The sequence below is a fragment of the Cottoperca gobio genome, chromosome 9, assembly GCF_900634415.1.
Source record: "Cottoperca gobio chromosome 9, fCotGob3.1, whole genome shotgun sequence".
Lineage (NCBI taxonomy): Eukaryota > Metazoa > Chordata > Actinopteri > Perciformes > Bovichtidae > Cottoperca > Cottoperca gobio.
In genome coordinates, this window is record NC_041363.1 from 15,954,023 (window position 1) to 15,970,539 (window position 16,517).

General features: G+C 37.9%; 1 protein-coding gene across 1 annotated transcript; it reads left to right on the forward strand.

Moving 5' to 3' along the window:
- The first annotated feature begins 10,420 nt into the window (after positions 1 to 10,420).
- ptger4a (prostaglandin E receptor 4 (subtype EP4) a) lies at positions 10,421 to 13,266 on the forward strand. The gene is made up of 2 exons (XM_029439692.1): positions 10,421 to 11,203; positions 11,566 to 13,266. The coding sequence occupies exons 1-2, from the start codon at positions 10,421 to 10,423 to the stop codon at positions 12,118 to 12,120; spliced, it is 1,338 nt and encodes a 445-aa protein (XP_029295552.1). The 3' UTR covers positions 12,121 to 13,266.
- Positions 13,267 to 16,517: the final 3,251 nt, after the last annotated feature.

Genomic DNA, 16,517 nt, shown 5'->3' on the forward strand with positions numbered 1-16,517 from the left:
TTGTGGTTGTGCACATAATGCATTCATTCCACATTATGTTGCAGCTATTCAGTATTCAGAACATGGTCTTGGGAAACGGTGTGGTATGCATGAATGAGTAGCACAATATGCTGAAACAAGAAGGCTCCTTACTGAGAGCAGCTCTTTAACCATTTCCATGTTTTCTTATATATAAGCATTAGAGGCGTAATTTAGCTGTTAGAAAATATCATTACTCTATTGTCCCTTTTAAATATACTATGGAGGTGTTACTATCCACCTCCTGACGTGGAGGTTTTTCACTTAACTTTGGAGACAGCAGCTCATGGTCTACTTAGCTTACTCTCTTGGAGCTGGTTGTCTTTACTTTTAGCTAGTAAGTGTTTGCTGAGGGATTTACAAATCACTAGAATAAACCATGATGTACGACATGCTTACATTAAAGAGTAAAGGAGGTAGTATGGAATATGGTCAACACATCTGACCTGTTTAGTAACGATGTAAAATGGTGAGTTTTTAAATTGCATTTCACAAAACAACACATTACTAAATTAGCGTTAAATAATTCCTACATTCTGAAATGGTTAGCAGTTAAGTTAAGTATATAATTTGGCCTCCTCAAGATGTAATATTTGGTTGTTATGTGACAGCTTGCGATGCTACAGCAGCTTCCTTTTTACATTGTTTGCTACTTTTGATTGAAGGGATTATAGACGTTTCCTAGCATACAATTTACACATTGCTAAAGTCTTTACCAGCTAAGACATATCTTAAGTTATAATAGTGCAAACCGATATAGTGAGTCACTGGTCAACTGGTTTGAAACTAGTTAGTAGTTGCATGAATTTAGAAAAGGACTCTACGCACAAACTTAGTTATCCATTTATGAATGTCTGGTGCAACCTTACGTGTATTTACCATGAAGAAAAGTCCAACTATTTTCTCACCTTGCAATGAAGTCTGTTATCTTATACCAGCTTCACTCCACATTATTTTGTGTGATGCTTATCTCCCACTGATAAAGCTTTGACAGTGTACAATCTGTAGACAATTAATTAGCTCTAATCTGCAGTAAAAATGGGTCATTTATCATCCTTTGTTGGCTTGTTGTCCTCAAGCTCAACTTAAAATCACCGGTTTGAAAGTAACTCAAATGTTTACATTTCTTGCTTTTGTCAGAGAAGTGTCAGAAAGGTGAGCGAACGCTGCGGATGAAGTCAATCAAGTGAGACGAGGTGAGATGAGGGGATAAAAGTCAGGAAGTTTGACATCCACATCACTGGTAATCTGATGCCCGGAGTGTTAAGTGTTTTAAAAGACCTGTGTGTGTTTTCATGGAGGAGGAGAGGAGGTGTGTAGGGGAACTGTGTCATGGGTTATTTGACATCTGTAAATATTACAGAATTTGGAAGAGAAAAAGGGATGCATTAGACATCATCAGTGTGGAGCTTGGCTACAGAACAGCTACTGTTGCTGTTAAGAAAAAACATTTATCTCACCAGCAGACCTTATTTGTAGAATAAAGACACTTCAGCACATCCACATTTAATCTTTCTAGAATGTAGTATCCGCACTGAACAATGCTTTCTGCTAAATGCTGAATTTGCAGATGTTTGACTACAAACAGAGGTTATATCTTCCCATGGCTGCACTTTAGCCTTATCATGCAAATACAATCTATGTTCTGTTTCTTTCCTTTCATCTTGAACTAAAGTCAACCGGATTCGGTTACTATTTTTTATTTGTAAGTGTGCTTTGTATCTGAGACCGCTGTGTTTGTTCTGTTCTAAGAAGCAGATAACAGGATAAGATTCTGCTGCTTGAGTTGCTCTTGGATCCAGATGAATGTGTTTATTAATTATTCATCAGGGTCAGCTGCGTCAAATGTAACATTTTAAAGAGAACAAATAATATTTAATTTGTCAATCTGTTTGTTTTGAGGGTATGCATGGCTTTTATGTGTCCTGACGTGGGTGTATTGCTCACATATTAAACAGTAATAAATTAGGCAGACGTGCTGTGGTAATTAGAAATTGGATTTATTTGCTGTCTGATTCATTTGCCTGTTATTTTGTCATCATCAGCTGATATATATAACCTTTTCAAGTTATTAAAATGTCGGTATTAATGCTGCAGACGCATACTGAGTTTTTATGGATATATGCATGAATTGCTGGTGCATCAGGTGCAAATAGTTACTAAGTATGTGCTGTGGCATGGTGATTTGTTTAACAATTGACCGAAATATAATTACTGAGACCTGGAAGAAAGAAAAGGTTTTAATATTAGTACTTAATTTAAGTTATTGGGATGTAAGAAATACATCACAAATTCATTTCAATTTCAAATTGTAATTTTTTAATAACATGTCACCATGTAGTGGACAGTACAATTTACATTATATAATTACATTTTAAGAAATGTGATATTAAAGGTGTTATCCATGAGTAATATACTGGTTATACATTGTGTGTGCATGTGCGCACGTGCGTGTCCAAGAAATATTATCTATGTCTAACTCTTCCTTAATCATTTTCAACAAAAAGATATTCTGCCTTACTCAGTGCTATGTTTCCTGAAGTATGGAAAGTGGAAAATGAGTAAGAAGCAAGTCCCACTGTCTCCAAAGTCCTTGTCTTAAAATGTGAAAGGCTTAAAATAAACATCTTAATATAAGTAATACAGTTAAGACTCTAATTAATATAAAAAACAACATCCTTATAAAGAACAGAAACAATATATCTTTATGAATGTAATCACTTATCTCCCTTACTTCCATAAAATGTGTCTGTGGCAATTCCCCCCTATTTTGAAAAGATGTGCTCTGTTGGTCACCGCCCATGTGTGTTGCATCACTAGAAGCCCAGGATGTGCTTTTCACACTACATTAAGACTCAAATACACTGCATGCATGGTGTTTGAAATAAAGGTTTTTACATGATGTGGAAGATTTGCATTTGAGTCTGTAACTGTAAAGTAAGTTGTTTACACTTTATTGTATGTGTACTGTATAGCAGATGTCTCTTGTACAAACATGGACCTGCTATTTATTAAGATACATGATGTTATGTTTCTGATTTCCAGTATCTCTCTCAACCTCTGAGCACTCAATGCCACAACATTGTATCTGCAAAGCTTTGTGAAAGAGTATTGACACAACGATGAGGTGATGTGGATAAATCACATGTCTGAGTGTTTAGGGATGACGTAACTGTCAGGAAAGACGTATCACAACTGTCCTACTTGAAGCAGCACTGTAGCTCCAGTCATGACACTATCAGGATCAAAAAATGTTTTCAGAAAACTCAAGAAAATACTCCCACCTAAAACAAATAGTCCACATTTCCCCCCACGTTGAATGATAGGAGCATGTGGGGATTGCTGATGAAAAATTGCCAGCTGGAGTTTTATTGATAAAAGCCGGCGCAACCAGATACAAGATAAGACAAGACTAATTGTACCAAGAAAACAATGTATCATATGTGATTGTTTAGATATGTCATCAAAAATAAATGATCTTGTAAGATAAAATGTATAAGTAATCGGTTTAATCGGTTCCGCACATGTTCTTCTTTCATCATCATTACATGAGTCATGATTCAAGAAAATGAATCGCAAGGCACCTACAGTATGCCACAGAGAACTTTTCCCTTCCAGCATCCACTGAAGCAAAGGGTTTAAGATCAAAGACCACCTCTGCAATTATTACAAATTACAAGAGGTCCTGTGAGAATGGGGCTTAAAGGCCTTTAGACATCGGGGGCGTGGCGAATAAATGTCATAAAAATGTGAAATATTCGTGTGTGAATAATATACAGTAGGCCTATGTCTAGGGGTTTTATTGTGAAATGTAAGAACTGGATCTAGTATACTCTGACTTTTTCACCGTCGAAAGTAAGCTATTAAAGTTTGCCGTCTTGGTTCAGACTACGGATCCTGTGTGTTGTTGTTTTATAATTCAACCCGTTCTGCACAACGTATTTAGTTGATGCCTTTATTCATGGTTCAATTGCTCAGAAAAATGTACCTTGTTCTGGAAATAATTACGTTGTTTATTTGCCATAATGTTGGCGTTCTGTGTGAATGTATTCATGACAAAAACAGCAGCTAGATAAAATATATTGACATGCAAATTAATTATGTGTAATTGCCTTAGAAGGTTGTATTAGCAACACATTAGCCTCAGATAGCTAATAATGGTTAGGTTGAATAGTAGGCTACTGGCAGCAAAAAAAAAGAACTACAATAACAAATCAACAGCCATAATTAGCAGCTATGATTAAAGAATACCCACTGATACAACAAGGGTATTTGGGCAGGCGCTCAAAGATTAATATTGGATATTTGCTCAGTCACAGATCTGACAAAATGGTCAAAAGTCACAATGTCAGTTAAACTGTAACTGATTTGTAACTTTGCCAGTAGTGGTTGCTATAGCAACAGAATGTTCGACTGAACCCAACTGCTGACTGAGACTGAGACTGAGACTGCAAATCATGAAATAAAAAACTGTACGTCAGTAATCTCAATAAAACTGTGGGTTCCCTTGCATTTCAATCTGGAGTTTACAAACAGTGTGTCCAAAATTAATTCACAAAGTCAGTAGTTGGAATATAAATGAGAAGACTAAATGAGATGCAGTGTCGGTCGGGTGATGCTCTTGTGTTTTGGTTTGGTCCTTTGGCAGCAGGTTTGAACCATTTTCCTTAATTATGCATCATCAGCAAGACAACATCCTGCATGCTTTTTTTCCATTGTGCCAATGGGCAGCTAGGGTCATCTGGTCATGTAAAGATTAGCTGTAAATGTCCCTAATTTGGCTTTGAGTTTCTCTCTCTGTTAATGATTTCCACAGTAATGTCTACAAAATAGTACACTTGTACTGCAGCTTGCAGTAGGACTGTTTTTCCAAGCAATCTGAACAGTGTGGATGGACTAACATGTTTTAAGCAACTTCCAATGATGTTGCTATTTGACTGTTGCTATGATATGAGTCATAGGCTACCCTCTTTAGGGGTAAACCATCCTGCTGGAAGGTCAGGAAAATGTCATAAAATTCCTTCATAATAGCGTTCTTTGTCATTCTGACTTGAATGAGCTTGCGCCAGTTTATGTATTGTGGCAGGCTTTACAATCCTCAATGCCTCAATTGCCTCAATGGTAAACTGTCCTCTCAGGGTTTCAGGACCGCCAATAACTGAACAGAGATGTTGACATTAGATGGATGTTTTATGCTCCGGTCATTTAAGGTCATGTGTACAGTGGTTGTAAACAATGAATCTAAGAAGTTAGAGATTAGATGTGATTACATTTGATGATTTATATGATTTATAGTGTTCATACACCTCTGTTTTATATGTGTTAATCATCTTATTTTTTAAATATTGTTTAAATCTTTGTTTTACATTTGTTCTAATCTTTGTTTTTGTAAACATCCTAATTCCTCATAGTTCATACTGACTCATTGTAATTTGAAACAACCTCTAGATACAGTCTGGAAGCAACTGATTTTTTACTTTGTACATTAATTGTGCAGTTCCATTGCATCCACCAAACCACTCTAAATTTGAGAGTATGTGAGTTTATAGACAATATGTTTGTTGATTCATGATAATTAGCTCTCAACAATTCGTATAGCTCTCTTCTGGATTTGTGATGTTTTTGTACGTATTTCCCCAAACCTCCACACAGTAGGTAATGTATGGAACTATAAAATAATTGTACAATATGTGTAATGAATTTAGATTCATGCTAGTTGACTGCCTGCTCTAATAACCTCAAAAAGCAGAAAAAGTATTTCCGTTTTCATGTTGGCGTCACATGTCGAATCCTGTGCCAGTTCAAACAGTTTACATCTGATTCTATTTGTTAGGCTGAGTCAGATCACATAGGATGTTATCTACAAATCTACCAGACCACAGAATAAACACTACAAACTCTCTCTAAACTTTACATTTAAATACAGGCTGCAGACAGTCAAGGAGACAGGAGTGTCAAGGACAGCGACCCACCTGGGTTTATTCTCAAAAACCTTGGGAATCCTCGACTACAGCCAACAGTGATGACTAATATAAATATAAATATAAAATAACTGACTGTAGACAACAATGTTATCTGTAGGCCTGTTGGTGATCAAGGTTCAACAAAACAAGTGCTCTTGCCATGGACTTGTATTGATTTTAGACTTTGAATTAGCAGACCAATGCTTTTGGATGTTTTAACCCATTTATTGCACTTGACTGCAGAACTTCTGATGCAAGGTTATTGTTTTTTAAATGTAGGCTATACTATATGTTTATAAATTCTACAAATCTTATAACCCTTCTAGGTGGCTACTTGCTTTTATTTGTTTCATAAAATATATATTTTTTAAACAGTTTGAAATTTGAGATAAAAGCTTTGAAAACAACTCAGCTTTTAAAAGACTAATTTGACATTCTATGAAATGTGCTTATTCCCTTTTCTCCCAGAGTTAGTTCAATGTTGAAACCACTTTTGTTCTTTTCACAACTTAAAGAAACAAGATGCAACACGTTTGTTAGTGAGCTTTAGACGTGCTGGTAGGTCGATTTGGCTTCTTTTAAAGAGCCACTCTAGCTGTTTCATTGTGTTTCCAGTGTTGATGCTAAGCTAAGCTAGCAAACTACATATCAACATGTATCCAAGGCAGTTCATTGACAATATGTAGATTGGGCTTTTACAGAGCCAGTTTCGTCAGTTATCAAATGTGTGGGTGTGTACACATAGTGCAGAATTACACCTGGAATGAAGACAGTTTTTCTTTGACCCATCCCACAAGCTACCGAATGTGTTGGTACATGTCTTCATAGATCATGTACAAGTAGCTGTTGTTTTTCTAAACAAAAATGCGAACCATAATCTCGCTGTTAATTCATAGGCTCAACCCAAGCATTAAACCAAAACACAGACACATTGTTAAGAGGGAAATCATCCATAACTACACCTAAATACTGTGGCAAATACAGCGTGACACATACCTGTAATTGCTTTTTATTTTTTTTAATGTTCCTCCCTTGCTGTAATTGCCCCTCTTGTTGGAAACAACGTCAAATCCAAAACATCTATCACAAGAGAAAAAATGTCTATCGAACCAACACAACCTTTCAAAGACACAATGTTGTTTGTCCCAGGAATGAAAGCCTTGGAAAAAATGTTGCTGCTGGGAGTTGTTTTTTCTTTTCTTTCTTTAAACTACAAAGTCTAACAAAAAAACAAATGTACAAACCGAAAGACCCACTCGGCTGTGCGATTGTCTATCCACAGAACATAAGCCGGAGTTGTATTTACAGGAAAATTGATTCTTTCAACAGTGCTGGTGGTCATTAATCTCAGGCTACAGTGCGACCATGCTGCAGGTTATCTGACTTCAACAAACAAATCCAGGAAAAGCACATTCATTAGATGCCAAATCTTTCAAATCTACTTACAGAACATTCTGTGACGCTGGAAACCAGACATACGCGTACAGAAAAACACAATAAGAGGCTGAAATCATATTTTATACAGGGTGGCAAACACATTACATAACAGCTGTTTTACAAAGGGTTGACATGTTATGTTATATAGAGGTTATGAAATGGCATGCTTAAGGAAATATTTTTTCAAGGCTATACTACGCCCAAAATGACAACGGGTTTCCCCCTTTTCTATGTTTAAATAAATGCCAGCGAGTGCCAACAAAGAAAACAACAAGTGTGTTTTCCAGGAGCACAGGGTCAGTGTGGTGGGATGACGTCAGGCAGAGGGGCTCAGGGTCTCGTTTCCTCAGAGTTCAACATGTTCTGTGTGCAGAAAGCAGCTTGAAGTAGTGTGTGTCTGTACTTTTTGTATTCATGCAGATCTGTACTTGTTCAAGATTCTGTGCTTATTTAAGCGGGTGTAGTTCGATCCCCAGCCCCTTCAGTCAACATGTCGAAATGTCCTTGGGCAAGATACTGAACCCCAAATTGCTCCCGATGGCCAACGGTGTGTGAGTGTGTGTGATTGGTTATCCCTACTCAGGAGCTGATGTGCACCTTGTATGGTAGCCTCTGACTCTGTATGAATGTGTGTGAATGGGTGAATGCTGACATGTGTTGTAAAGAGCTTTGAGTGATCGCAAAGAAAAGAAAAAGCGCTATATAAAATGCAGTCCAATTATTTGAATTATTCAAATGTTGAAAATCCAACTGTTTTGACAACAAACCCATGCTGGTTGTTCACACCTGACAGTGAGCTCAGGGTTCAGTACAGCACACACAGATAAGCTCCAGCCACGAGGGCCATTTGCCCACTCATGACATCATCAGCACAGATGAACCCCGCCCACCTGAGCATGGCGATGTTGGTGGTTTGTTTGTGAAAGCAAGTCTTGATCCATCATGGAAATCCTAGGGAACACAACGATTTTAGTTATTGTTCTGTAATTCTAATTACATTAGTGGGAGATCGTTTTTGCAACTGAACAGGAAAAAAAGATTATGTCATGCAGATATAAAAAAACAAAACATGAAATGAGTGTAGAGTACTTGAACAAGCAACTCACCAGCTCCTTGGCCAAGTCCCTACAGACTGAGCTACTGCCATCAGTGAGCAGTGAGTAGCTGAACTAATCTCTTCGTATGCCTACTGCATGTTAACTACTGTGGCTGTGCAAGCTATTATTACAAAGGTATTTAATAGATCACACTGTTTTGGCGATGTTTTCGTATGGCTTATTGAAATAAATGTTATAATGGGTTGTGGTACAGTGAATAAAACTGTGTTATAGACTGTAATGCAGAAATTGATTGAGCGCAGCTCTTTGAAGAATATAGAGAAAAGGCTTTTTGACGTTTTTCACTCTTTTTTGTGAAAATGTCAGTTTTAGCTAGATTTTGAGGTGTTGCAAGGATTTTAACATACAAACCCTGTTACTAAGAATTATTTGTTTGTATCGGAATCAAACATTATTATAAACACGTAGAAGATCTCAGCTTCTTTCTTTCCTTTCTTTTGAAGAAACCGGGTTCAAATGTCTGGATGGAGAAATCTCTGGTTGTAGGAGTTTGTTTAAAGAGGCAGAGTCCATCTCACACACCTGAATAACAACATGTTTTGTTTTGCAGTTTAACTGACATGAACCTCATGTCAGGGACACTGGTGTCGTCGCTCTCTCTCAGCAGGACATCTTGTTTATTTGATACATTATGGGCACAAATTACATTGTTGTAGTCATTTGCATGTCTTTAAAAAACAAACGTGTTCGAGGACTGAATTTTAATGGCCTGACAAAATGTTCTTATAAAAACATGTTTGCAGAAATAGTCTCTTCAACCTGTTTGATGTATTCTTAGAAACACTAAGACTAAGCAGAATAATAAATATATTTACATGACATTTGGTGAACAATTGATTAGTCGTTTGACACTCTGTTGATTTTTATCCATAATTATAGAGAAAACAACGATAGATAATTGATCCCAAATCAATCATATAAGATGATTGTCAGGAAACCAATTGAGGATAACCTTTAACTGAATTATTTATGTGTGTGTTACAGCATTTTGGAGTGTTATCCTGAGTGTCTTTTATATAAATCATATGTTAGTATCATATTTCTACTGTATTATCATGTCCTTGGTTTATCTTTTTTATGTTTATGTTTCTAAGTAGTTTTACATTGTTAAACTGTCTTTTGAGCCACTTGGTGGATTAATCTTAACATTATTTTATATTTAAGTTTTCTTTGAAGTTGTTTTATTTTGTGGCACTATTAAGATTTTAGGAATATTTGGTTCTAACTAAGAACACATTTTTGATGGTAAAAACAATAAACTTGTTATTAACTTGCTCCAGATACAAGCCTCGACTAATTGCCTAAAATACAATATAAACACAATATTAATTGTCCTGCTATGGTAACTTTGAAAGCACATGTTTCCATATTGTTGAGTTTTAATGGTCTCACTTTTGTAACTTTTTTTACTTCATAATGTGAAATCGTGTTGTACAAGTCTTGTTGGGAGTTAAGGTCAACCTCCAAGAACTTTCCTGCACCAGACTGAACAGCTGATCAGGGCAGTGAAGTGAAATTAAGGGGAGGGACTGAACTCTGCAGGAAGCTTGAAGGCAGAGCCCTATTTCAATGATGTCTGAACTGGTGTCTGCTGCCTACCTTAATCTCTCTGTCCTTGTGAGTGAACTGTGCTCTTGCAACGCTAGCTGAGGAACTGTTGGTAACCACAGCAGAAACCACATGGTGGCATGGTGCTCTGCAGGAGAAATGTAACTTTTTTTAGAAGTTTGTTTTAATTCACGGTGCAAAAGTTTTTTTTTCTTTCAGATTTTGACAATGTTGCCCAGACTTCTTTCAAGTGCAAATCAGTTTCTTGTTCTGGACTGGAAATACTGGCGTTAAGAAAAGTTAACTCTTCTGGACCTGCGTTTGAAGGACATAACAATGAATAATCAATCGATGACAGGGAGGACCATGGTCCCGACCATCCCGTCTATAATGTTCATTTTCGGGGTGGTTGGGAATGTCATAGCCATCGTGGTTCTTTGTAAATCTCGCAAAGAACAGAAAGAAACCACGTTTTACACGCTGGTGTGTGGACTGGCAGTCACGGACCTCCTGGGCACACTGCTGGCCAGCCCAGTCACCATCGCCACTTATGTGAAAGGGTCGTGGCCCGGAGAGGACCCGCTGTGCCAGTACTTTGGATTCACCTTGCTTTTCTTCTCTCTGGCGGGGCTCAGTATCATCTGTGCCATGTCCGTGGAGAGATACATCGCTATAAACCATGCCTACTTCTACAATGACTATGTGGACCAAAAATTGGCGGGTTTGACTATCCTGGCGATCTATATCTCCAACGCACTTTTCTGCGCTCTGCCGATTATCGGCTTCGGACAGGTGAAGAAACAATACCCGCAAACTTGGTGTTTTTTAGAGTGGAGGAGCAACAAGACCAGCGATGCCGCCTACTCCTACATGTATGCGGGGTTCAGCTCTCTTCTTATTCTCGCCACTGTTATCTGTAACGTGTTGGTGTGCGTGGCTTTGATTCGGATGCACCGGCGCTTCGTGCGCAGGATGTCGCTGGGAGCCGATCTGGCTCGCAACGTGGAACCGCCGAGGAGAGGACGCAGCTTTGGACGTCTGGCTGCTGCAGAGATTCAGATGGTCATACTGCTAATAGGCACTTCAGCAGTGGTGCTTATCTGCTCCATCCCACTTGTTGTAAGTTCTCTTTTTTTACGCACAAATTTCGTTTCTTTGTAGACAAAACAATTTGGTCATGCATTTTGACCCAAATCCAAATAGATGATTAGAAAGCAAAGTCAAAACATATTCAGTTTTGTTCTCTATAACTTGTTCCTTGCCTTTTTTAAGCCATTCTGTGGCTTCATTCTATCCATTACGCACGTTTTACGCACAAAATGTACTTATTTTTGTACATGAAATGTAATCCAAATCCAAGTGGATTTCTTATTATTATTTCTTATCACTCTTCCTCTCAGAAACACACATATACAGCAAGCTCACACATAGTTTGAAATATGTATCCACCTACTCAGCCTCTATTCCCTCTTTACTTACAGGCTCAGGTGTTTTTGAACCAGCTGTATAAGACTCCAGTGGAGATGCGGTTGGACAAAAACCCTGATCTACGTGCAATACGCTTCGCCTCCTTCAACCCCATTCTTGACCCCTGGATCTACATCTTGCTCCGCAAGGCTGTTCTCCTCAAGCTCATTGAGAAAATCAAGTGCTTATTTTGCAAGATGGGGGCACGGAGGCAACAGAGACAGGGAAACTTCCACTGTATAGACACTCATCAACTGTCCTTGGCCATCTCTAACCAGACAACAAAGACATCGGTTTCCCACAACCTGCAAGACTACAACAGCAGCTCACAGACCTTCCTCTACCTGCCAGAGGGAAGTGAAGTGGACAGAGGAAGCTGCCATAAATTAGACACACTCTCTGGTTCCCGACACTCGCAAGCTTCTTATTCGTCTGAGCAGGGCAGCGTTGAGGCTCAGCGTAGAGAAGGGACAAATGTAATTAGGGACCTTTCAGCTCTGCCATGCCCCAAAGACCCGGCACTTCAGGTGTCGTTGAGCACTATTACAGTGGAGGAGAAATGCATTTGACATAACTCAAAATTAGGAGAGAGTTCTGAGTATGCTCAGATTGTCTACTAAATGACTTTTATTGAACTTTTAAACCTCTGTAAACTGAGGCACATAAAGATAATAAATGGCTGTTCCTATGAAGTCGGTCACATGAAGCGGGAAAAAAGAGCAACTTGAAGTGTTTTGAGCTTTATCATCCTGTTGTTTCAGCACCCAGCTACCTCAAGTTATGACTATCTCTGACTGCATGAACAGATTTTGTCATTCAGCCAAAAACAGTTGTTGCTTTAACAGAGATGACCCATTTCTCCATGACTCAAGTGTCAGTGATGGAAAAGCTATCCTTCATAATTTCAGCTGTAATTTGTTCGATCTTTATGGAAAACTTTACTTTAACGTAGATAGGGCCAGTTTTTTTAGAATAATTGAGTCACTCGCTTGTAGTCAATAAGGTAAATGAAAACAGTATTGAATGTGATCCTTATGTGTAATCACTGGCATGTATGCTGCCATTGTATGAATTGATTAGTTTAACAAACTGTATTGTACAGCGCTTCTTGAAGGACATGAGTTAGTTCCATGACTAAGTGCAGTATTAATATGTGGTGAACACCAATGTATTTGTTCCTTAGTCCTGGAATACAAACCCACATGTCATCTCAAATTATAAAAATGTTCTTTTCCATCTTACAAAGATTCCTGTGCCGTAGTTAATAACACTAAACCTTTTTTTCCCCTCTAGGAAATGTGTAAGTCAGTGGTTAGATGTTGCTTAATGTGGAGTATTAAGAGAAGTATATTTCAACATACCTGTCAGCTTGAGAAAAATGGTGTTCTAGTTGATCGATGTTGTGTAAAATATTGTTTGTAATAACATTATTCTTCTCTAGGAGAAGGTTGCAGTTGATATATCACACAGCTGAAGGGACACATGCTCATGAATCGCTTTCTTTCAGCACTAACATCCAGAAAATCAGAACTTTACTAAATGTTTTGTATCAGTTAGAGCTTCAACTAACATTTTCTTTAACAGATTATTCTCACTAAATTGATTTGTAGTCGTGAAAATGTCTTAAGATTGTCCTTCTTTGCGATTCTATTCTGTGCCACATTTTTCCTAATTTACTGTCTTATAATGTGAGTCACTTGATACTTTCAGCCGCTGTGTTGTCACTATATATATACTGTATATATATATATATATATATATATATATATATATATATATATATAGACTGAACCTTTGAACCTGTTTGTTTGAGCTTTTCCACTCAAATGAGCTTTATGTCATAGTTTCAGCAGCTTTGAAGCACAAAGTCTGCCTTTTCCCTGTTATTAAATCGGCTCCATATTGTTGCTTCATGTCACGGATTACATTCTTGACTTTCTTGTTTCTCTTGTTGCTGTTCTTTTTAGACAAGCTTGTTCGTGTAGATAAATTCTAGGAATCACGCCCCTCAAGATTGTACAGTATAATGATATTTGGCTTAAGGTTGACACACAAGGGGCATATTTTTAAATTTATTTTTTAATCCAGTCTTTAAATTATGCACTTTATTTTGTATTCTGTATATATTGTAATGTAGAAATAAATATATGGACATATAGTTGCTGTTGTATCACTTTTCATATCTGTAAACATGACTTGGTATGCTAAACTTGAGCGGTAATAACCAAGAACTTTATACTATTGCCATTACCTATTGTAATGCAGCTGTAAATGAACGCCCATGCTATTATTTCACAGCAAACATGACCTGTGACATTTCATCATATGTTATCAACATAAAGCGGAAGTTAATAATTTGAGCACCAAGTTTCTCACACTCTTTTTTTCCTGCTGAGGTTTGGTGAGATCCTCTCATGATCCCCATTAGCTCAGACACATGGCCCTGAGGTGAACAGGCTTCTCCAAAGTTTATAAACAAATAAACAAAAGTTTAACACTCTGGGGTAAGGTTACGTAAAATGAAGATTTTTCTAAGTGTACAGAAAGCCTCTGGATCTTAGTAATGTGTCAAACCGCTAATGCCAGCCATACACAGGAACGGAGAGTCTTAAAAAATCTCAGGAAGTCGACCTGGCCGAGAGCTTGTCTCTCCTGAAACAATAAACACAATATAAGGCTCCAATTCAGTGCAATTAAGCTTAAACAAGCAATGCAGTGGCTTAGGCAAACACATTGTAGAGACGCCTACAAAATGTAGTGTTAAAGTATCCTCCAGACTCTGAGAAAAACACACATTAATTGAATTAAACTGTAAAAAATGGTATAAAACTGTACAGTAGTAGGACACTGTGATGCGTGGAACAAGCCCTCTGCTTAATCCTCTTTGCTGTCACCAGAGTCAACCTTACACCTAATTAAATGTACAAATGGACAACCAGTGAGGCTGATATTTACCGTCTGTGAGAACAGGTGTACATTCACATCCTGTACAAAGGAGAATAGCCTCGCTGACCTCGACTCTTAGAAACCAGAAGAACCACAAGTCTTTTCTAACAATCAGCAATAAAGGAGGATAATATTTGTTGGATATGTTAAGATCAGAGGTGGTGATGTTTGGGTAAGAGCATCCTAAATCACATACAAGTTGACATGAACGTCATTGTGAAGCTGCTTTACATCGTCAGGATCCTGCAGGTGACGCTCGGCAGCCTGTCCGCTCATGTGCTCATTGATAAACAGCAGAAAACACCTGCTGCTCTTCCACTTCTGCTGTCACCCTCAGTTGTAAAGGACACTAAACAATCCCAGTCTGGAAATACGGCAGAAACAAAGCAGAACTGATGCAGGAGCTGATAAATGTCTTACGGTGGTATAAGAGCCATGTGCTTCTTCCCTTCAAGAGAGGGAGTAAATAGGAAATGTGATTGGGAGAAAACATGATTTTCTCACATTAGAGCCAAGATCATCCTTTGTCCATGTGACGCCCATGGAGCAATATGATCTTAGAGCTAATGTACAATCAGCTTTGAAAGCTTAAATGGTCAGTTCACCCTGACATCTCACAGACCAAGCTGATCGTTCTGTTTATTTTCCCAGGATCAGACTATTTTTCCCTGTGGAAAGTAGTAAGGAAGAAAACAGTTCACTGTGAGCGAACAAGGACACTTTTCTGTAACAATGTTGCTTTTTTAATGCTGTGATCGTCACAAATAAAATTCCATTCACCAATTTTACACATGAATATCAGTTTACTCATCAATTAACTATTTGTGTAATCAGGTGAAACCAATTGTTGTTGGAAACCTGCTCAGCAAGGGAGGCCTGGCCAAGACGCAGCAACACAATACAAATCAGTGAAACAGATAAAACAAACACTACACGTTTTTGGTAAATATATCTGCCTTATTATTTATATATGAATCTACTAACATTATCTGATCCAACTATCTCTTGTTGCAGCTCAGTGCAGCCTTGCCGTGTGTTCAGTCTGGCAGGCAACGGCAATGCGAACAGCTCCGGGCTAGGAATTAGTCACCCTGCTGACTGTTAAATCCCACACAAATATATAGAATCTACAGCGACTTATTTCAAAGGTTTAAAGCAGAATTATGTACACCAGCAAGTTCCCATGAAATCAGCAGCTAATTGGTATAACTTTGATCTCCGCTGTTATATAATAATCAAGCAACTAGGAAAATCTTAACCACATGAGATGACCTGTCAGACAACATGCCAATCAGACACACATATATGGATTTATTAAATTACCTTATTATACATGTTTAAACCTATTTATAATTCACTTTTGTGCATGTTTAGAAACAGTTCTGAGTAGAGGTAGATAAAAGAGTTAACTACTTGCTTTATCTCTCCAGCTTTTTGCCTGGAAGTGTATTGTGTTTCCACAAAAGAGTCGGATTGCAATGAAAGCATTATAGCATCTGCTGATGATGCTGATATGTGTGTGTAAAATATGTATGTGGGTGTATTCACAAGGGTCACATCTATGAAAATGTTTTCCACAGGAGGTCAAATACTTTCAGGAGGTTTATATTTCACTGATTCATTAAATCCATATCAGTCACATAACTCTAAAAAGTATTTTATCGGTGAACAAACTACAGATTGTTGCAGGGAGGACATATTTCTGTGGGCCAAAAGAGAAGTTAGTCAGCCCTAGTTCTCTCGTCAAAAAGCTTTTTGATTATTTCAGATTTATTTCGGATACTTACACGTATTGTTCCGCAAGATGATCTTTACAAATGAACACCATTTTTATGATTTTTGAAATGTAAATTGGCAGAAGTAAAAAGCTTATTAATGAACTACACCACGATCGCATGGCTTCAACGTCACCACCATGAAACTAAAGGTGGACTCGTGTTCGGTGTGATGACGTTTAATGTCCCAGACAACCTCTGTAGTCTCATCTTGCCACTTGTTAGCAAGTGTCAAGATGCTAACA